Consider the following 22,383-nt stretch of genomic DNA (forward strand, 5'->3'; position numbering starts at 1 on the left):
TGCTTGTCTAGCTGACCCTCCACATCTGAGGAATGCTCTGTTTCTAGGGGTCCTGCCAGAGCAAGGAGCATGGCTTATTTCGGGGAAGGAAAAGGACCCATCCACATGGATAACGTGAAGTGCACAGGAAGTGAGAAGTTGCTGGCGGACTGTGTCAAGCAGGATATTGGAAGGCACAACTGCCGCCATAGTGAGGATGCGGGAGTCATCTGTGACTATTCTGAGAAGAAAGCATCGAGGAACAGTCATAAAGGTACGTCACTTCCGGGCCGCCAAGCAAGTCAAGGATTACTAATGCCCACCATGATAGTTGGGCTCTGTTAACAAAATCCTAGTGCAAACGGAATGCACGTAGCCTCTTGTTGTTTGTGTTCATGTTTGGAGCTGCTGGTGGTCAGCATATGTCTTCATAAGGCTTACAGAGGGGAAGGAGTAAGCTTCTAGCACCTTGCAATCTCTGAGATCAACGCCTTGTCCTTTCCCAGCCATTTCTGTACTGCTCCTCTGAATGTCATACAGTTGTCCGGCTTGTTACTACCCTTAAAGACTCAGGATTGAGATCATTCTTATTATTACTATTTTAAAAAGCAGAGGTAACTTTTAAGAGACTTTTCTTTTGATGTTTTGAGGCAGAGTCTCACTCATGCTCAGACTAATCTGGAACTTTCACTGCAGCCCAGGTGGTCAGAAGATCACAGTGATCCTCCTGCCTCAGCCTCTGGAGTGTTGGGATTACGGTCATGAGCCACGACATCTAATTAAAGTCAAATTTGAAAGGATAATTTCTTTTCTTTTCTTTTCTTTCTTTTTTTTTTTTTTTTTTTTTTTTGTTTTTCAAGACAGGGTTTCTCTGTGTAGCTTTGCGCCTTTCCTGGGACTCACTTGGTAGTCCAGGCTGGCCTTGAACTCACAGAGATCCACCTGGCTCTGCCTCCTGAGTGCTGGGATTAAAGGCGTGCGCCACCAACGCCCGGCGGGTAATTTTTCTTTTGTAGATTTTTATTCCCCAAAATTTTAAAATAGAAGGAAATTGAGAATACAGTATAATATTGGCATAGTAAGTCGCTCTTCCATATTTAGAATTCTCGAATATTATTTGAATATTCAAATTGTATGAAATAATAAATACTGCTTTAATAGAAAGAAGAGAGAATTAGCTTGTTTGAGAAATCCTTGGTTATTTTTTATAAAAAGAACAAGCATTTTTGATCTGGATTGATGTACATAGTTTGGGATCATTCCCACATCCTCTCTCTAATAATTGTTGAGATAATACAAGAGCAGGATTGAATGGTGCTGACATGGTTCTGTGATTCTCAGGGGCTTCTAGCTGTGCTAGTGATACTCAGAAGCCTGTTTTCCCTAAAGACGACTTAACTTGTTTCCCTAAATACATCTTTCCCTAAAAACAACTTAATTTGCTAAATTCCTTTCAACAATTAAAATTATACTTACATATTGAATATAACAAATTCTTTGTTATATTACATGTAAAATAATATAAATATATTATATATAATATGTATATATACATATATGTAATGCCAAATTCCTGAAGCAGTTGAAAATCGTAGAACTGAATGTGTAAACACATTTTATTTTGATGCTTTTCCATTGTAGACAGTGTTTCCATTCCTCAATGAAAATGTTTCATCCCTGGCTACCTGACAGAACTGGGCTCATTATCTTCTTGCTTTCTGCTGCAGTTCAGAACTTGGTGACTCTTATGAGACAATTGAACACAAGTGATTGGTGATTGGTCATCCGATAAGATACTCTTATAAAGGAATCCAATCTTGCTTCTCATTTTTTTTTTTTTTTTTTTTTTTTTAGATTTATTTATTGATTATGTATACGGAGTTCTGTTTGCATGTATCCCTGCAGGCCAGAAGAGGGAGCCAGATCTCATTACAGATGGTTGTGAGCCACCATGTGGGTGCTGGGAATTGAACTCAGGACCTCTGGAAGAACAGTCAGTGTTCTTAACCTCTGAGCCATCTCTCCAGCCCGCTTCTCATTTTTTTACTCCAGTGTACAGCTTAAAATTGATTTTTGTTTCTTAAAGTCAGGTGCTTTTTGCTTGCTTAGTATTAGAGCATGACTTTTCTTGGCATCAGATACACTGGCCCAATGGGGAACATTACTGTAAAGTTTTTCTCACACAATAAATTGCAGTGCCATCTGTAAGACTCATATCCAAAGTGATGAAGGGTCAGGTTTTGAAGGCATGCCCCTAAGGTCATTGGCAGATTAATCATCTTGGTACACATTACTGCACCTCTTTCTTTGCCAAAAATTACTGCTGGCTCTCTGGTGGACTCCCTTGCCTAGTTACCTTGGATCCATTAGCACTGATTTGGCCTTCATGTTCTTGGCACAATTCCCACCCTTCTTATACAGATAGAACAATAACAAAAACAAAAACATCTGTGTGTATACTATACACTTCATGTTTTTAACTTATTTATATGCTTATAAATAAACAGCATATACACTTGTGTATATATACTTTAAGAAATGACTCCTACATAAATTCTTTGTAAAATTATTTTAAAATTTAGTCATGCCTTATATATTTTCTTTTCTTTTGTATATATTTGCCACTTTCTCATATATTTAATTGAACTCTTCTTTGTGTATTTATGATAGAAATGTTACCTTGGGAAAGGTATTCAGGGTCATTGTAGCAGTCCATGAAATCCTTCAGAGCCTAATGGTTGGAAACGTAATAAAGTTGCTGATCTACTTGCACAAGACTGTTGTTAGGTTAAAATATAACTCTTATTCTTATAGTAAGAAAAATTATGCTACAGTTTTCTGAGAAAATTCATTTTAAATAGAGGAGGAAGTACCAGGGGTAGGTGATGGGTATTAGTAACCCCTTTCTCTTTCAGAGATGCTCTCTTCTGGGTGTGGACTGAGATTATTGCATCGTCGACAGAAACGGATCATTGGTGGAAACAATTCTTTAAGGTAGTAAAAGGTTCTTCAAGCCAATTTTGATATTACAAGATCATTAATATATGTGAGTGCTACAAGTGTTCCAGACCCAGGGTTATTATGCATGAGGCTTGCTTTATCATTTTATAAATTAAGTAAAGATTACACTGATAGTGTTCCTACCAAGATTTGTGTGCATTGGTGTTTTGCCTGAATGTATATCCATTCAAGGGTGCCAGATCCCCTGGAACTAGAATTACAGACAGTTGTGAGCTGCCATGTTGGTGCTAGGAATTGAACCTGAGTCCTCTAGAAGAGTAGCTGGTGCTCTTAACTGGTAAACCATCTCTCCAACTCAGTTTTTCTATCCTTTGATGTACATTTTATGTATGTATGTATGTATATATATATATATATATGTGTGTGTGTGTGTGTATTACATATACCATGTTATTATGTCACTGTTTATGATTCATGGTATGACACATACCTGTGAAGAGCCCTTTAATGGAGGAGAATTGGGTTCTGTTTTATCCATGTAAATGTTTATTCACAGTCCTTCAGAAGTTACCACTCCTCATAAATTTCTGCATTGGCCAGTGACATGGCTCGCTGGGTTTAAGGTGCCTGTAACTAAGCCTGGTGACCTGAGTTCGGTCCCCAGAACTCATGTGGTGGCAGGAGAGAACTGACTCCCACAAGCTGTTCTCTAACACACACACACACACACACACACACACACACACACACACACACACACACAGAAACTCATGAATGAAAAACCAAGAAAAATTACAATGGCAACTTATTCCGAACCAGAAGTATATATCTGATGTATATAAACCTTGAAAGGCACAGGCACTGTGAATAGAGACCTTTAAGTTTTCCATTACATGCATACAAGTTAAAAATATAAGACAAATATAAATAATAGCATTACTTAATGCACCTACAAGTTAAAATTTAAGACAGATATAATAGCATCACATTTACTTTGTAAAGTATCATATTAATGAGATTAAAAACTTACAAAAATCTACACATCATTGTATAGCATTTGAATATTGAAAGAACCACATGAGTTTTGATACACAGTGTGAACTTTGAATTACAATTTTTACTTTATGCACCATTACTGGGGGAGGGGACAGCAAGGGATTACAGGGCACTCACTAAAGTCACTCTTGGTCCTCAACCCAACCAAGGAGTGTAGTTTGTGCGTGTGTGTGTGTGTGTGTGTGTGTGTGTGTGTGTGTGTGTGTGTATGTGCGCGTGCGTGCGTGCGTGCGTGCGTGTGTGTGTGTGTGTGTGTGTGTGTGTGTGTGTATGAGTGCATAGGGGCCAAGGCATGAATGAGGATATTTGTTTTTTAGTTGAGTGATTTTTAAAATGAATTGGTGGGAAGCCGGTACTCCTTTAGGGCTACGTGATTAAGCTATGTATGTGACGTAGGGCAAGTTGAGACATTACACTGGACCTATGGAATATAATGAAGACAACTTGCTTCCAAGAGAGTCAGAGATTAGTGGAATGTATCAAGATACCTGTCGACAAGTTTCCAGAGTTGCTGCTATCTATAGTCTATTGAGTTGTGTGGGCATCGTTCTCCATGTAGGAAGGATCTCATGGCTTCGCTCTGCTTTGAGTTCTTCCCCTCACCTGCACAGAAGTCATTGTTTTACCTGATGCTTTTCTTTTTCTCTTCTCCTCTCTTAAATGTGTGGCTTGACTAGGGGCGCTTGGCCTTGGCAGGCTTCCCTCCGGCTGAAGTCGTCCCATGGAGATGGCAGGCTGCTTTGCGGAGCCACCCTTCTGAGTAGCTGCTGGGTGCTGACGGCTGCTCACTGTTTCAAAAGGTGGGTGTCCCTCATTCCAAGCGATATGATTTCCTCTAGCTCACTCCATGCTCAGCAGCACTGAGGGTGGCAGAACCAGGCAATATGCCTTCCCTGTTTGCCCCGCAGTACTGTGAATATAAGGGAGGTGATGCCAGAAAGAAGAGCAAAGAGGCCTCAGGAAACAAACTGAAGTTCTCTGGTTAAAAGAAGTCTGGAACAAGGAAGAAGGGAAGGGAGGTTTGGGGAGAGGAAACAGATATAGGTGCTTTCTTCAAGTGTTCATCTAAGAATATGCAGGTGTAAAGACATATCACTGTACTTTGGAGGCTGAGGCAGGAGGATGATTGAGTTTGAGGATAGCATGAGCTGAACACTGAGGTTATCTTAAACAAACAAGCAAGCACACAATAAACACACACAATCTAACAAAAACATATCTGATGGAAATTCATGTAAACAGAGGGTTCTCTCCTGCCTACTAGTTCCCGAGAAAAACACACAGAAGCTTATGTTAATTATAAATGTTTGGCTGATGGCTCGGGCTTATTACCAGCTAGTTCTTACATTTAGATTAACCCATTTCTATTAATGTATGCTTCGCCATGTGGCCCGTGGCTTACTGGTTTTCTAACATCTTATTCCTTGGGCGGCTACATCATGTCTGCTCTACTCTGCCCTTCATCTCCACCTTCAGTTTGGATGTACTGCCTAACCTTATTCTGCCTGGCTGTTGGCCAAAACAGCTTTATTTATCAACCAATGAGAGCAATGCATATTCACAGTGTACAGAAAGATCACCCCACAGCAAATTCATATCCTTGTAGAAGTAAAATTGATGTACATTATTTGGTTGCCAATTCTGCGGAGGAAGGGATTTAGCTGTAGTGCTTTTAATGCTTCTATATTCTTGATGGTTTGTGTATTAACTTTCTCTGTACCTTCTTGAAAGTTACACTACATTATTGGGGGATTTATTAAGGCAACTCCATGTAGTAAAAAAAGAGGTTTATTTGGGGGTAACTTACAGCCAGTAAAGGGGTTGGTTACAGGATCTGGGAGAGGTGGAGTGCAGTCCAGCGTGTTCTCTGGAGAACTCTGCTCCATCTACCATCCAGCATCTAGGATTACAAGGAACCAAGAGACCCAGCACATTTGAATCTCAAGTCTTAAGGGCTCCTGTCTTGGCCCTCCCCCAGAGGCAGGTCATAGGTAGGCGTGGCAATTACCGGAAGTCTCACTAGGGGCAGTACTTCCAGGTCAAAGCTGGAACTACCCACTACACTACATCTCTTTCATTCTCAGCTTTTATGGCCTGTAGTCCTATTCTAACAGGAGTTTCCTCTTGTCCTGGACCTTTTATCAGTCCATTCTGAGCTCTTCCCAGCTCACTGAGCAAGCTGCACTAGAAGGTCAGTATCCAGTTCCAGGGTGGTCCTTGAAGTGCCTCTCGCCCTCCCTATTCCCTGTTTATTCACAGGCTGTAGTAGATGCTCATTTCTTTCCATTAATTTTGGCATTTAAAAATGTATGCCAACATTTGACAAATGTTGATAATTACTGAAGCATGGTGATGAACATAAGGAATTGTGGTATACTATTTTAATTTTATACATTGCAAAAATTGTCCTAATTAAGAGTTTAAAAACAATGTGTGCCATATGGTTGAGTAATTCTTCCAAGTAAAACATTCTTTGTCTCTTTTATACAATATTGTATGGTACATTTATACTTTACTGTGTGTTCATAGTCTGTCTGTGTAGATTCATCTTAACTAACATATGAACTGTCACTTCTGCTGTAGAACTTCACAATTTATTTATTCCACTACTAGTGGGTAGTTAGTTATCCCTATTCTTCCAGTACTACAGAATAGTGCTGCAGTAGACATCTGTGTAGTGTTTGTTGGGTGTTTGATTATATTAATGCCTTCTATCATAAATTATATTCATATTTGTCTTAGGGTTTGTATTGCTATGAAGAGACACCATGACTGTGGCAACTCTTATAAAGGAAAAAACATTTAATTGGGATGGCTTACAATTTTCATAGTCTGACATGGTGTCATGCAGGCAGACATGATGCTGGAGCAGGAGCTGAGAGTCCTTACCTTTTGGCTCACAGACAACAGGAAGTGGTCTTATCACATTGAGTGAAGCTTGAGCAAAGGAGACCTCAAAGCCCATCCCCTCAGTGACACACTTCCTCTAACAAGGCCATACCCACTCCAACAAAGCCATACCTCCTAATAGTGCCACTCATTATGGAGCTTATTTTCTTTCAAACCACCACAATATCTTTTGCCTGTTTTATATATCATTGTCTTTTTATAGTAGATTTTATTTTTGCATGTTTTACATAAAAGCCTTTGTTGTTATGTGTTACAAATACCTCATCCTGGTATGAGTCACACTCTTTTATTGTTTATAATTGCTTTGCTGCCTGATTTCTCCTTTTATTTGGTAATGTAGGGTCTTATGTAGCCAAGGCTGGCCTCAAACTCACTAAGTAGGCAAGGATGGCCTTGACCTTTTTTGGTCTTTACTTCTCAGGTGATTGGATTATAAGTGTGCCCATCACACAGTTTTATGCAGTGCTGGAGATCTAGCCCAGGACTCAGTGTGCTCTCTGCTGACACTTGACCTTCTGAGCTACATCCCCAGCCCTGTCTATGGTCCTTGTTAGTTTCTAAGAAGTTTTGTGCATATTATTAAAATTTTTTTCCCTAGCCCAGCTGTGGCAGTGCACACTTTTAATCCCAGTGCTCAGAAGGCAGAGTCAGGCAGATCTCTGGAGTTCTAAGCCAACCTCGTCTAGATAGGGAATTCTAGGCCAGCAAAGACTATATAGCAAGACCCTGTCTTGACAAAACAAAACAAGACATTTCCCCTAGTTCCATGTAATGATTGCATTGTCTTGTTTTTCCTTTAAAATATTGAAAGGGTTTTGCCTATAGTTTACTTTTATGCCTGCCATATAGTGTGAGGAAGGGGCCTGGTTCTATACTCTTCTTTACAGATGGTTTCCATGCTTTTCTGTCTCAAATGTTTCCATTTTCACACACTGACTTAGGTTAACTATGTCACACACTGAATTTTCACATGTCTCCTTGCTTGTCTGTTTCATTATTATTTGTGGAGTTGGGTTCCATGTTTAAGGTGCTTCACAGGACAGAAATCCACATTCATGTGTTTGCTATGTTGGGTCTATAAGAAATATAAGTCTGAAAATTCACCTAAATACAAGCTGTCTTAAGACATTTCTGTGTTATATGAGAGGCAGAGACGATGATGATTACAAACATTCACCACCTTAACAGGTACCTACTGGATCCCAGATATATGCACTGGTGGTGATCCAGCTGAGAATGAGACAGCTTGCTCTCCATACAGTGTTGTTCTCCATACAGTGTATGGCACTGCTGTCAGAACCCAGGAGGAAAAGAGACAATATTTTCATGACCAAATTTAGGGTATTGTCTTCAAAGTGTATTCTTTTCACCACATTATTAGATTCATTTGGATTGCTATATGTTAAGGATCCTGGGGTCAACCCTACATCTGCTGGGTCTTAGAGCTGATACTCAGGGGTGTGCATGTAGGCCTCAGTCTTATGTACTCTAACATTCCTGTTCCACTTGTTTGGTGAATCAGACAGAATATGGTCTGAACATTTAAAAAGAATGACGAAGTGGAACATAGAATGGAGCTGACAGTTGCTTCACCTCATCCTGTTCAACACACTACCTGCTGAACTGAAAATGGACCCTGGTGATGATAAGCTACTTATACTTAATAAATAATGCATTTGGAGACAGAATTGTGGTGGCAAAAGGTGTTGATGCCAATAAGCAGTGCAGATGAGGGCAGAATAAAATGTCACCTTTCTCCCCAGAAAGCAGTCTAAATACAGCACAGATGGAGAAGACTCAGGGAATAGTGTGGAACACTCCTACTTTGTGTCAGTGTGCAACGTGGTGTGTCTCAGATTGGTGTGCAACACCACTGCTGTGTCAGTGTGTAACGTGGTGTCTCCCAGGTTGGTGTGCAACACCACTGCTGTGTCAGTGTGTAAATCAGTTTCTCACCAAATTCATTTGCTGACAGAACAGGTTCCAGATGAAGCAGCGAAAAGCCTTGCTGTTTTGTCTTCGCTCAAAAGACTGTTGGGAAAACAGCATCAGCTTTAGAAAGGACTGTGCCCTGTCTTTCAGGCTGCACCATGAAGTAAATGATACGGTGCACCCGGAGGGGAAAGCAGGAGAAAGCAGGGACCATGTGGGTGTTGACTGTTGCTTCAAGCCACAGATGCTAGCAGGAAAGGTTTTATTTCCTTTTCCTGTGTGTGCATGTGTTTGTGTATGGAAGTGTTCATGTGTCTACACATGTGCATGTGGGGCATGTGCACATATGCATGCATGCATGTGGAGGACAGAAGTCATTGTCAGGTGTCTTCTTAACTGCTTTGCACCTCAGTCAAAATTAAAAAAAAGAACTATTATGTGCATGAGTATATTGGCAACATGTATGTATATGTACCACACGTGCCTGGTCCCTGTAGAGGTCAGAAGAGGATGTTGGGTCCTCTGGGACTAGAGTTATAGACAGTTGTGAGCTGCCATGGGGTGCTGGGAACCAAACGCAGGACCTCGAAAGAAAAACAGGTGTTCTTAACCACTGAGCCATCTCTCAATCCCTTCCACCTCATCTTTTTGAGATAAGGCTCCCACCACACATGGCACTCACCAATTCAGTCAGCAGGCCGCTGCCATCCCGGTCTCTGCTTCCACATCCCTGGGCTCACAAGTGTGCTCCTGTGGCCAGCTATTGTGTGGCTGCTGAGGGTTTGAAGGAAGGTCCTCACACTTGTGCAGGGAGCACTTGACTCACTGAGCCATCTCACCAGCACCATGCTTTTTCCTTGAAAGATGGTGTCTTAGTTTCTTTTCCTGTCGCTGTGAAAAGATACTCCGGCAATAGCAACTTGAGGGAGAGTGCGTTTGTTTTAGCTCCCATGCAAGGTGCGGCAGATCACAGTGGAAAACTCAAGGCCGCAGGAGCCTGCAACAGCTGATTACATGACAGTCACAATCAGAAAGCAGAGGGATGAATGCTTTCTGGAACTCAGCTCCCCTCCATTCATACAGCCCAGGATCCCAAACGGGTAATGGTTCCACAGTGGGCAAGACTTCAGCTTCTATGAATGTGATCAAGATAATCCCCCCCAGGAATGCCCAGAGGTCCATCTCCAAGGTAATTCCAGATTCTGTCAAGTCGGCAATTAATACTAACAGTCAAAGATGGAATGGACCATATGTAGGATGAAGATGGCTTTTAAATTTATTTTTAATTAAAATGTAACTGTTATTTCTCCCCTCCCTCCAAGCCCTCCCATATAATCTCCATACATATCCTACCCCTTGACTCTCGAATTCATGGCTTATTTTTCTTTAGTTATTACACACACACACACACACACACACACACACACACACACACACACACTCTTAAGGGATTTATCCCCCTCATCCCCACAGAAGGCTAACTCTCCTTAAGGACACGGTTGTTTTTGTTTTGTTTTGTTTTTGGCATAGAGGTTGCACTCACATAGTAGACGGCAGCAGTAGGCAGTGTTGTGGGACCGCAATGCTGAATCTTTTGGAATAAGTATTTCCACAGCAGTGAGAGTGGAAGGGAGGAGAAGTCACCGGTGGCCAAAAGCCAGGACAGCTCCCGGAAAGCTCGGAAGTGAGGTCTAATTTGTATTCTCATTTTACACCCTAAAAGCACAAGGTGAGGCAGGCAAGCACGATCTTACAAAAGCACACATGACAGTCAGCAGGTTGTTAAGGGCAATGACCCATCATTTTGTCTGTTTCTCCAGGTCATTTTGTTCTGGTAGCAAGTGAAGCCAGGCTTGACAAATGGGCAGTGCAAGCTGTGTTTGAAGCAGACCACTGATAAATCAGTATTGAAAATTGATCTTTTCTACCGTATTCTACTTAGTAGCATAGTGATGTGGAGGCATGAGACATTTAGAGAATGACAGAGTAGCACAAGTATTATGAACAAGGTTATGGGGCCTGTGGTTTGTTCAGTGGATGGAGAAGAGAAAAGCAGGAAAACCCTGGCCTTCTGGGTTTGTGAATCTTTCCTTTGTTTGGTAATGGAAACCACCTAAGTTTTCTGGGCCTTGAAGTATGTTCAAAGAGCATTTTCACAATAGGGGTCATTGGGGACATTTAGGAGAGGTCTGAAGGAGGAAAACAAATGGGTAAAGGTATTTTATAAGTTTGAAATTGCATGACCCCCCCCCACAACTCTTATGTCTCTCTTATGCATTTTTCTGGAATGAATCAAAATTGTTTTTACCAATGATCAAGACCCACAGTGGTAGGAAGTGGAAGGTTGTGTGCAAGGACCCTAATTTCATATTTTTATACTGGAGGGACACCGGTTATATGGATGCTGTAATAAAGGAGATAGGAGGTAGCAAAGGAGAGGAGAAGGGAAACTCTGGAATAGCAGTCAGAAGTTCATAGGATATAATAGAAGTTGGGATGCGGTCAGCAAGACTAGAATCTTGGAGGGAGGATGTTGAACCTTTTGTTTACAAATCATTTTTTCTACTCTGGCCTGCCCCTTCTAGATATTGCTTACCATCCACGAAGCTCTCTTTTATGCTTAAATAGCATAGTAGATACTCCTAAGTGCTCTTACGTGATTAAAGTGTGTGCTCTGTCCCCAGGTGGTGGGTGCAGTTAAGAATTCGGGGCTTTTAGAGAACAGTGGTTATTCTAAATGGAGATCAACAGTTAATTTTTCCTTCTGTCATTTGGAATCCCTTTTATCTGCAGAGTATAAGATAAAGACAGATAATTAAAGACCAGAGGGACAGATTAGGATAGCAGCATTTTCTATGCTCTAGAAGAAATGGGAGATTCTTTGAATGTGAGTAAGAGGGAAACTGCTCGCCAGTATGTCCCATGGCCAGCTGACTTGGTCTTTAAGCTTCGCTGGATCTGGTGGTCTTCTTGTTTGAAGTGTCTGAGGAAGCTACTCTCTTTTTTATTTAGGTAAGTTTAGTACAAGGCATATAGCCAGTTATTAGTTCTTCAAACAAACTCCAAGTTTTGATTTTCTGGATTCAGGGCTTTGGCTCAATTCTCCCTTAATCATAAAACACTGAAATTTGCTGGAGCAGTGGTCAGGACCTGAGAAGTTCTTTTGAATTTCATTTGGAGATGCAGGAAAATAGGTTAGCTTAATTTAAGGCCTCCTTGGATGAGACCGGATTTCATATGTGATTATGTTCCCTATCTACTTTCCTGTCATCCAGCATGGAGCCTCTGTGTATGTAGAGATATGCACACTGGCCCCATTTGGCTCCTGTTCTTGAAGTGGTGACATGAACCAGCACTATAGAGCAGCGGTGTGTGGACAATGAGCGTGCTTGGTATCTGCTGTGTGGTTTGTTAGGCCGATGAAAACTCTTGAGGTTTGTTTAATCTTTCAAAGTCATCACAGCTTTGTATCAGAACAGTCTAGAGGAGATGGCCTAGGCAGGATGAGCCCAAATTCTGTTGTTTTAGTTACTCGGCCTTACTCATTTCAGATACAGCGTCTTCATGGGTTTTATGGGTACTTCACTGGAGAAAGGACAGAGTTCTAGAAACCAACTCCCACCCCTCATAGGTCTCTTATACACTGTCACATGTCCAAGATGCAGGTCTATTCGAGTATGACGAGGACAACTGACGCTCATGAATCACTGTTTAAAGGTTCTCTCTCCTCTCCACCCCCTTTTTACTTGTTGTTGCTGCTTCTTTTGTCTGGTCTGGAACTCTCTGTGTAGACCACAGGTTTCAAACTCATAAACCCGCCTGCCTCTGCCTCCCCAGTGCTGGGATTAAAGGGGTACATCATCATGCCCCCCTCCACATTTTTTTCTAGTGTTTAAACAATGACATTTGGGGATATGGGTACACTACCAGCAATTTGAAGTAGAAGCTGAAGTAGATTAATTTTTTAAAAATTTTCTTTTAAGAAGTTTGTGGTATAAAATATCTGCTTTTGCTATTTCTTATTCTAAATCATTACTACAAATCAAGTACTATGAAATGACCTTGTGTCTACAATGGCACAGGAATACAACCAAGAGAAAAGTTTCTGACTTTTAATCCCCGGTAACTGCCCATGTTGATAACAAGTACAATTCTGGAAGAATTAAGCGTGTGAAACAGCACTCTCTCATTTCTGTAAGTACTCCAAATTTAATTTGCACAAGAATATCATTTTACCTGGTTTTATCTTTTTGACTTTTTGCCTGGAAATACCAGAGCAGCTACAAATGGCAGAGATTACTGCTCTGCATGAAGGACTCTGTAAATACTTCTAAGTAGAAAGACTAATCCCAGAGGTAATGAGAGTTATGTTTAAAAATCAGTGTATCAAATGCATTCTCCACGATCTCCTGTATAATAGAGTTCTGAAGAACATGGTCTTTGCTGAGACCCATAGCACTTATCATACCAAAGCCATTCCTGCATATATATGTCAGGGACAGTGCAAGGTCCCAGTAACATAACTCCTTCTGTAGCAACGGCAAAAGTTTATATAGGCAACTTCAGTAAAGGACTTTCTGAGTTTAATCGAGACACCAGAGAAAAAGCAGATTCTAGTGGTAGTGATGTGCGCAGGCTGATATAAGACACTATGATTTTTGAGAAATGACTCCATGTAGAGAAGAAACACAAATTTTCTCTACATATGACCCTAAAACCTAACCAAATTCTTTACTTTTTAGTTCTAGTAATTTGTTGTTGTTCATCTTAATGACAGAATATCAGAGAAACCGGGATTATTAATATTACATTTCCTAAGCTGCCTGGTCTTAGATCCTCTCTTGCACAAACTTGTTTGAGAGTTTCATCCAATTGTCATTTGTGGGCAGTTGAAGGAATTTCAACAAACAACCCAATGACGTGTCAGCCAAAACTTAAAATGTTTGCTTTAGAATTTTTTTTTAAATACAACATCTAACAATATAACACAAATTCAGCTAAGCCAGAAAGAATAAAATACATGAAAAAAGTTTTTCTTTACATTTTCTGGAGAAGGCTTGAGTCACACATATCTTTGACATCCAGAAATATACCAGGGCAAAGCTTCCTCCCTGAAGTACATAATAACATCCACGAGGAAGACTGGCTGTAGTAGACAGATACTTGATTGGAAAACTAGTCAAGATTTTTATCAGATGTCCCTCAGATCTCAAGCCTAATAGTCCATTTTAAGAGTAACTGGAGTTTGAGCTGGGAAGACGGATCAGTCTAATAAAAGATAAAATGCTTGCCTCGTGTCTCAGGGTTTCTGTTGCTGTGAAGAGACACCATGGTCACAGCAGCTCTTATAAAGAAAACATTTCATTCTTACATTTAAGAGGTTTTAGTCCATTATCATTATGGTGGACATGGTGGTGTGCAGGCAGGCATGGTACTGGAGAGGTAGCTGAGTTCTGCATCTCATGAAGGCAACAGAAAGCAAACTAACATACTGGAAATGGCTTGAGCATGTGTGAGACCTCAAAGCTTGCCTCCACAACACAACACTTCCTTCAACAAGGCCACACCCACTCCAACAAAGCCACACACACACACACACACACCTCCCAGTAGTGCTATTCCCTATGAGCGTATGGGGGCCAATTACACTGAAACTACCACACCTCATAAGCATGAGGACCCAAGTTCAAATTCCAAGAACCCATAAAAAGCATGCTTGTATACCAAGGATGGAGAGACTGCAGGCAGATCCCGGGAGCTGACTCATCAGATCACTGTCCTCAAGTCCCAGGCCAATATGAGACATTGTTAAACAAGAGGGAGGTACCCAAGGAATAAGGCTCAAGGTTGCCCTCTGACAGAGACTTATTGTTTTTTTTTTTTTTTTTTGTTTTGTTTTTTTCTCTGTGTAGCTTTGTGCCTTTCCTGGATCTCGCTCTGTAGACCAGGCTGGACTCGAGCTCACAAAGATCCGCCTGCCTCTGCCTCCCGAGTGAGTGCTGGGATTAAAGGCGCGCGCGCGCGACCACTGCCCGGCCTGACAGGAACTTTTTAAACACATCAACAGCACAGGGACTAACCCCAGTATCAAAAGACAGGAGTATACATAGATAAAGGAGACAATCAGCTGAGCCCACAGATTCACAGAGAATTTTTCCAGCTATACTTCAGACAGTGAGCTAATATCACACAGATATTATCCCAGAACATACAAGGAGTTGCAGAAATTAAATACCAAGTGGGCAAATGAACTGAGCAGTGTTGTTTGTTTGTTTGTTTTGTTTTTGTTTCCTTGAGACAGAGTTTCTCTGTGTAACAGTCCTGGGTAGCCACCCTGGAACTTGAACTTGCTTTGTATACCAGGTTGGCCTTGAACTCACAGAGCTCCACCTGCCTCTGCCTTCGAGTGCTGGGATTAAAGGCGTGTGCCACCACGCCCTGTGAACTGAACAGTTTTTTAAAAAAAGGAAAAACAAACAAACACTAGCCATCAAGGAAACGCAAGACTACGTTGAGATAACCCCCACCTCTCGTCAGAATGGCTATCATCAACAAACCTGACAACAAATGCTCGAGAGGATGTAAAGAGAAAAGAACCCTTAGCCACTGTTGGTGTGGGTGCAGATTAATACAGACATTGTGGAGGTCAGTTTGGAGATTTCTCACAAAATCAAGTAGAGAACATATGTCCCAGCTATTTCACTCTGGGGCATATACCCAGATAACTTCATACCCTACCATCGAGATATGTCCACCCCCATGTTCATTGCTGCTCCATTCCCTACAGCAACAAATTGGAATTAATCCATCTAGTTATCCATCAACAGATGAATGGATATCTGTTGTGTGACTCAATTGTTCTTTTAGTCTTAATTATGGATTTTTATTTTTGATGATGGATAAGTACATAAAGATGTACTTGATACTGAAAGTCCAATTTGAAAAAGTCCAACGTGAAACTCCATAGCTTCAGAATTGTTATTCAAATAATTGAGATGTGTAGACTTTGGGTCTGGTTAATTTTGGTGCGTTATCTACCTATCTATCTATGTTTCCTTTCTTTCTACTTTTTTTTTTTTTTTTTTGGAGATAGGGTCTATGTAGTCTTGGCTGTCCTGGAACTAGCTATGTAGACCAGGATGGCCTTGAACTCTGCATCTGCCTCCCCAGTGCTGGAATTAAAGGTATGTGCCACCAACACTGGCCCTGGTGTGTAGTTTTTTTATTTGCATTTTTAAACAGTCCAGATAATTTTAAGATAAATTTATAGAAAAATATATATTTTACATTTTGAAATGAATCTGCAAAAGCATACTTGGTATAAGAGTGAAAAACTCTCTGAACTTTAAAGATATATAGATTCAAGTTGAAAATGGAGAGTGATCAGGAACCTCAGGGATTTATGCAGTTGATGGCTGCATAATTATACAAGATGGTCAGAGCCTTATTTAGGGCCGATAGTAAGGTTTAAACCTCTCCTAACACAAAGTAAATGGGGGGGTGGTGGTCATATTTTAATAAGGCAGCCAGGAGTTAATTCCAGCCTCTAGGAGATTTCTACCAGCAAACTACTGAATATAAATGCTTTAAACTCAAGTGGAGGTCTTGGAAACTGTGCGAATTTCATGTTTTGTTAAGGGAAAAAAAAAGGTTTTTAGCATTGAAAAATTAACGTTAACATTTTCTCCCCAGCAGTTAGATGCCAGTGTGAAATATGCAGACAGTTGATTAAGAACCAGGGTTAGTGTTCGGTAGGCAAAAAGAAAAGACTGGAAGGTTTGAAAAACTGTGATTGTGAACTTGAACGTGGTGGAGCACATCTGGAATATCAGCATGGTGCAGGCTGAGGCAGGAGGATTGGTGCGAGTCTGGGGCTCAATATAGTGAATTCCCTGCTAGCCTTGCTACAGAGTGAGATTCTGTCTTAAAATAACAATACAAAATCAAATGCTAATCAACTCTGAAAGGTGTTGAAGATGCTCTAAGATCAGCTAAGATTATATTCTTTTTTTTTTTTTTTTTTAGGTTTTTCGAGACAGGGTTTCTCTGTGTAGCTTTGCGCCTCTCCTGGAACTCACTTGGTAGCCCAGGCTGGCCTCGAACTCACAGAGATCCGCCTGGCTCTGCCTCCCAAGTGCTGGGATTAAAGGCGTGCGCCACCACCGCCCGGCTTAAGATTATATTCTTTATATAAAAATGAGAACATATCCACCCCATTAGTATGCAAGCTTGCTTTCATCTTTAGTATGTGGCAAAGTTATATGCACACCAAAGAATTGTTTAAAACAAATTTATGACTTACTACCACTAAATGTTTATTTTTATATTCCTGCATACCTGGGGTCAGGTACAAATAAAAGTTCCAGAAGCCCTGGTTCTGCTGTAAGTAATCAGGACCGAACAAGCAGTTGTTATCTTCAATGAGGAGGAAGTAACCACGCAGGTTGGCTAGGATATTCTGGGCCTGGAAGTATCGTCTTGCGAGTATCTGCTATCTTCACAATGCAGTTTAAATAGTAAACTAAATAATGTTTAAGACTAATGAAGAGTGCAAAAAAGAAAAGTGAACGTACAATGATTAAGTACACCAAGAATAGCAGGATTGCAAGGAGAGGTGAGTTGCAATATAAATATTAGGGTGTCTAAGTAGGCTTTATGGAAGTGGCATCCAAGTAAAGAAGTAACAAAATACAGTGAGTATGCGCTGATATAGTTTGGTTGCACTTGACCCACACCGGTAGTAACTGAGGCTTCTTTCTGGGGTTAAGGTGGGTTGCACTAGCTCAGGGACACAGGTAGGTAGGTTAGCTGTGTTTATGCATCCATGCAGCAAGTGAACATGGCAAATCAGGATAGCAATTCCGCGCTGTTTCTATTGGAGCCTTTCCCATTTGGTAAGGGATTGACATCCTGATGCTTGGTCCTTCCTTATTTTCCACTCCCTCTCCACATTTGCTACTTCCCAGGAAATAGTCTTCTAGACTTAGTGAAGTAAGAAGATAGATAGCACCGGGCTTCAGGGGGTGGGAAGCAGAGAAGTCGAAAGATGGTTTGCAGAAGGACATAACTTGGAATAAGATTTGTTATATTTTAACATTACTAGCTGTCAATCATCGATTTTCATTATCTGAAAAAAAGCCTCACATCTGGCTCTTTCCTTTCAGGTATGGTAACAACACGAGGAGCTATGCAGTTCGAGTTGGGGATTACCATACTTTGGTACCTGAGGAGTTTGAAGAAGAAATAGGGGTTCAGCAGATTGTGATTCATAGGAACTACCGGCCAGACAGCAGTGACTATGACATTGCCCTGGTTAGATTACAAGGACCAGGAGAGCAATGTGCCAGACTAAGCACCCATGTTTTGCCAGCTTGTTTACCTCTCTGGAGAGAGAGGCCACAGAAAACAGCCTCCAATTGTCACATAACAGGATGGGGAGACACAGGTAATATAAAAAACAAAGAAACAATCTAGGAAAACTGGGCAGCTTCCTGTCTGGTGTCTACATGTTAGGATGTGCAGCGGTAGGAGCTTAGATGGACTCAAGTTTGATGCTTGAAGTCTGCCAGCTGTGAAATGTACACACGAGCCTAGATTTACATCCTGAGAGTGTTGGTTCAAATTCCAGTGTCAGCACAAGCTGATAGAACTCACCTGCCAGCAGAGTAGAAAGTGTTCTACAACTCTTAGTCACCCAGGCCAGTGAGAGGACAGCCAAGGGATTTAAAGACCCCAGCCCAAGAATTCCATCTAGAATCCGATGTAGTTTCGAAAGCTCTCCACAAGATTGAAGTAGTGGGCCCAGTAAAAGGCTTTGGTGTTTGTTCTCTTTGCCAGGGAACCCCCATTAAGCTGACTTTTAAGATTTCCTAAAATTTGGCCAGAAAAGAGCAAATCTTCAGTGGAGGGAGACTAAAGTCGAAGAAAGAGAAGCACTGAAATGTCTCCCTCATCCTTTCTGCTCCCAGCCTCTAAGCAGTGGTAGCAGTATTCAACATGGGTTCTTAGGTGAAGGGAACAGCTTCAGTTGGTTGTATTGCTGTGGAGACAAACTAGTGCATGCACATCAAGTAGCAGATACTCTACCACAGGCCTAAAAATAGACCAAGGTATCACTAGGATCAGGTGCTCAATTAAAAAATGAGTATGAAGAAATCTTTAGGTTGGTGGCTTTCTATCAAGAAAGTTCACTGATAATCACACTCTTGAAAAAAGTGTCCAGCAAGTGTATTTTTCGCAGGTGTTGGAAATATGCTTTGCATGTACCAACAAACCTCACTATGAAGTAAGCTAAACTTGCCTGTTTCTTCACAGCACTAACAATCCCTCTGAGAAGGCTGCTGTTTCCAACTGTGATTTCTTTCACAGGAGATTATTTGCTTTCCTTTGGATACATTGAATGACCAGGACAGTGCATTTTCTAGGATGGCCTAGTTACTCCCAGTTAGTAGACTGAGAACATGGAGGACATTAGCAGTTGTACATTTAAGTCATTCCACAAATAATGGCCTATCAGGAGGCAGATTCTATGAATACCAGTGGTGTGACTTACGCCTGTTTATATGGGAAGTTATGTGCATTATATTTCTAACCATCCTTATATACATACTGTCACATCCCTATGTTAAACAACTCCCATCCTAGTTACTTAGAAGTATCCCCATTTTGAAATCAGTGCTGCAGTGTTTTAGGATGACTACATGGTCAGTGTTAAATGGATCATTAGCTGAAATCTCTAACTCGGTTTTCCTTGGTCTGAGCAGGGCGTGCTTACTCCAGAACTCTACAACAAGCGGCTGTGCCTTTACTCCCCAAGAGGTTTTGTAAAGAGCGCTACAAGGCTCTATTTACTGGGAGAATGCTCTGTGCTGGAGACCTCCAAGAAAACAACCGTGTGGACAGCTGCCAGGGAGACAGCGGAGGACCACTTATGTGCGAAAGACCCAATGAGACCTGGGTTGTATATGGGGTGACTTCCTGGGGGTACGGCTGTGGAATCAAAGACACTCCAGGTGTTTATACCAGAGTCCCTGCCTTTGTACCATGGATAAAAAGCATCACCAAACTGTAATTTATAGAAAGCTCAAGAAGAGTAAAGAAAACTGATGGGAAGTACCCAGTCTCTGTATTTGGCAACAAGCCAGGGAAGACAACACCTGGATCCCGAGATCCCTCCTCCAGCAGTTTTGGGGTACAGGCACTTCAGTGTAATGCTGAGATTTACCATCTTTGCCTATTGTAATTTTTGTAAGTTTATAAATTTGTCCTAAACTACTTAAAACCAGATCTTACCTACACTAAGACTGGCATATCAAGTTTGATACCTTCTTGTAACATACTATCTTCTTAGCATTTGTTAAATCATGAAATCAGGGGACAGAATGGGACAAACTTAAAAGGTGGGGTAGATCAAGCCATTTACTCAACGATTTACTCACAAGTACGTTAGTAACAAGCAAGCCCAAGGACATGTTTTAGCCACCTATAGGCTACTACCAAATCCTCATTTCCCCAAAATACAGTAGGTGGGTTATCACTTGAATTTTACTAGTGTTTGGACTATGGTAGAAGAGTGCCATCTACTGGCACTTTCCAGTAAGCCTACAGATTTCTCAAGACAACCAGTCACATCCCATTTTATACATGCAATAAAAAAATGCATACATCCTAAAACAAGGCACACACATGACCATATAACTTAATTGACAACTTGGGAAGTCATGGAGATCTTACAGTGGTCCATTTCAAATGGGAAAGCAGGCTAAGAGGGATGGAGGGTAGGAATCTGTACTCCAAGTTAGAATCCCTATGCTGATGGATCCCTCCTCCTCTATGGTTCCCAAGATAATGCTATCATACTCTTGAACATGAGTACTGTCAGAGCCTTCTCAAATCCCAAACTCATTAACATGGTAAGGTTGCCGCCCACTCTGATATGGCTGTAAATAACCATTAGGTACCTGTTGTCACAAAGCATGCCCCACCCACCAAATGGTGCTGTACTCTTCACTTTGGGGGTATTTTAACGCCTTGTCTTTCTAAAACTCCATTCTCACATGGCACTAGCTTACAGAAGGGCTTGGGGAGCAATGTAGATTTCCTGTAAAGGAAACTATACACTGGTTGCCTATGTAATTAAGTCAACGACTCTAGAAGGTTATCCCAGTTAACTCTGCAAATGTGCTCTGTATCAGAACTCTCAGTCTCCAGAAATAAAACGGTACACATCCTTATTACCCATCAACCAAGCTTTATTTGGCTTATGAATGACTTTATGTAAAATAAAGGTCAGGACTGTATAGTGACGTATTAATATTAAAAGTACTCATTTCCAAGTGAGTGTGAAGATCCCTTGTAAGGTGCCCGGAAGATCTCAACCACTTTTATTTTGCTTTTAAACAATACCTGCAAGAAAAGAAAACCAATCATTACAGAATATCTGTGTACTTCCCTCACAGTCCTGAGGCCCTATCAGTTCAGCGACTTTCTACACAATTGGCCATTATCTAAGTTACATAATATCAGACCAAGTGCAAACAAACTGCGCCTAATCGCAATAACGGCTTTCTCAACACCCAGAACTCCGAAAACATTCAAAAGACGAAACTTACCTTAACGTGTCTTCCATCACCCAGCGGCAATGAATCCAGGTTACCTAAAAACATACATTTCAACAGTTTAGTAAAGCATGTCCAACTTCCTGGCAACGCGCCGACTCTTAACAACTTAGAATGTTGCTTGTTCAAGTCAGAATCTGATACCAATTAAATGGTGACAGCTTTGCCAATAACAAGAACATGCTCTACCATGGCTAGGAAGGGAGACTGCCACAGCCGGCAGGTCCCAAAGATACATGGAGTTCCACAACCCAGCAGGTTAACTTCCAAGGGTGTCACTCACCATCCGATCACACAGTGGCGGTCCTCGGCGTGGCGCCGCCTAACCCGGGATCGGCTTCACATAGCTTGGGCGCTAACTCTCACCATGCTCCTGCAGTGCTGATGGCCAGCGGCGGCCGTAGTAACCTGTGCTCGCCCTCACCATGCTCCTGCGGTGCTGAAGGCCAGCGGCGGCCGTAGTAACCTGTGCTCGCCCTCACCATGCTCCTGCGGTGCTGACGGCCAGCGGCGGCCGTAGCCTGGGCGCTAACCCTCACCATGCTCCTGCGGTGCCGACGGCCAGCGGCGGCCGTAGCCTGGGCGCTAACCCTCACCATGCTCCTGCGGTGCTAATGGCCAGCGGCCTGCATCGCAACGGCCTCGTGCCTCCCGCATCTTGGCCGCTCACAAATGCGGGCCTAACGGTCCCTTCGGCGTGAGGATTGCACAAAACAAGCAGCAAAGCGTCCCAGGCGTAGCGAAAGGGACTTCCACGCGCTGCGTGTGCGCTTTTATAGTCCCGGTGACGCTTTCCCGAGAGCCTCCGCGCGAGAGGCGTGGCCTAGGCGCCCTGCCCCGACCTCTTCCGGGCCCGGTCGTTTTGATTGGCTTCGGCGTCCGGGACCCGAGGGGCGGGTCATGAGGTGGGTGGGTGGAAGGAGGAACA

At 41.9% G+C, this 22,383-nt stretch overlaps 1 protein-coding gene, 1 long non-coding RNA gene and 1 other non-coding gene across 4 annotated transcripts in view; 1 reads left to right on the forward strand and 2 right to left on the reverse strand.

Annotated features, from left to right (window-relative positions):
* Prss12 (serine protease 12) overlaps window positions 1-20,139 on the forward strand; it is a 60,576-nt gene extending 40,437 nt beyond the window's left edge. Inside the window, exons 7-11 of the mRNA XM_006991882.3 lie at window positions 48-253; window positions 2,895-2,973; window positions 4,674-4,796; window positions 18,003-18,283; window positions 19,602-20,139. Of these exons, the coding sequence (XP_006991944.1) occupies window positions 48-253; window positions 2,895-2,973; window positions 4,674-4,796; window positions 18,003-18,283; window positions 19,602-19,909 (997 nt within the window). The 3' untranslated portion in view covers window positions 19,910-20,139. The remainder of the gene's footprint in view (window positions 1-47; window positions 254-2,894; window positions 2,974-4,673; window positions 4,797-18,002; window positions 18,284-19,601) is intronic.
* Window positions 20,140-21,068: 929 nt separating this feature from the next.
* Window positions 21,069-22,214, reverse strand: LOC102916358 (uncharacterized). 2 transcript variants are annotated; one of them, XR_013052352.1, is made up of 4 exons: window positions 22,034-22,214; window positions 21,739-21,976; window positions 21,450-21,493; window positions 21,069-21,243 (listed from the first exon to the last, which is right to left on the reverse strand). It is a non-coding gene; the product is annotated as an uncharacterized LOC102916358 (long non-coding RNA). The 2 variants fall into 2 exon arrangements; XR_443119.4 differs by having other exon boundaries at window positions 21,739-22,209.
* LOC121830628 (small nucleolar RNA SNORA24) lies at window positions 21,568-21,697 on the reverse strand. Its single transcript, XR_006073843.1, has one exon. It is a non-coding gene; the product is annotated as a small nucleolar RNA SNORA24 (small nucleolar RNA).
* Window positions 22,215-22,383: the final 169 nt, after the last annotated feature.

Source organism: Peromyscus maniculatus, chromosome 6 (genome assembly GCF_049852395.1).
Source record: "Peromyscus maniculatus bairdii isolate BWxNUB_F1_BW_parent chromosome 6, HU_Pman_BW_mat_3.1, whole genome shotgun sequence".
Taxonomy (NCBI): Eukaryota; Metazoa; Chordata; class Mammalia; order Rodentia; family Cricetidae; genus Peromyscus; species Peromyscus maniculatus.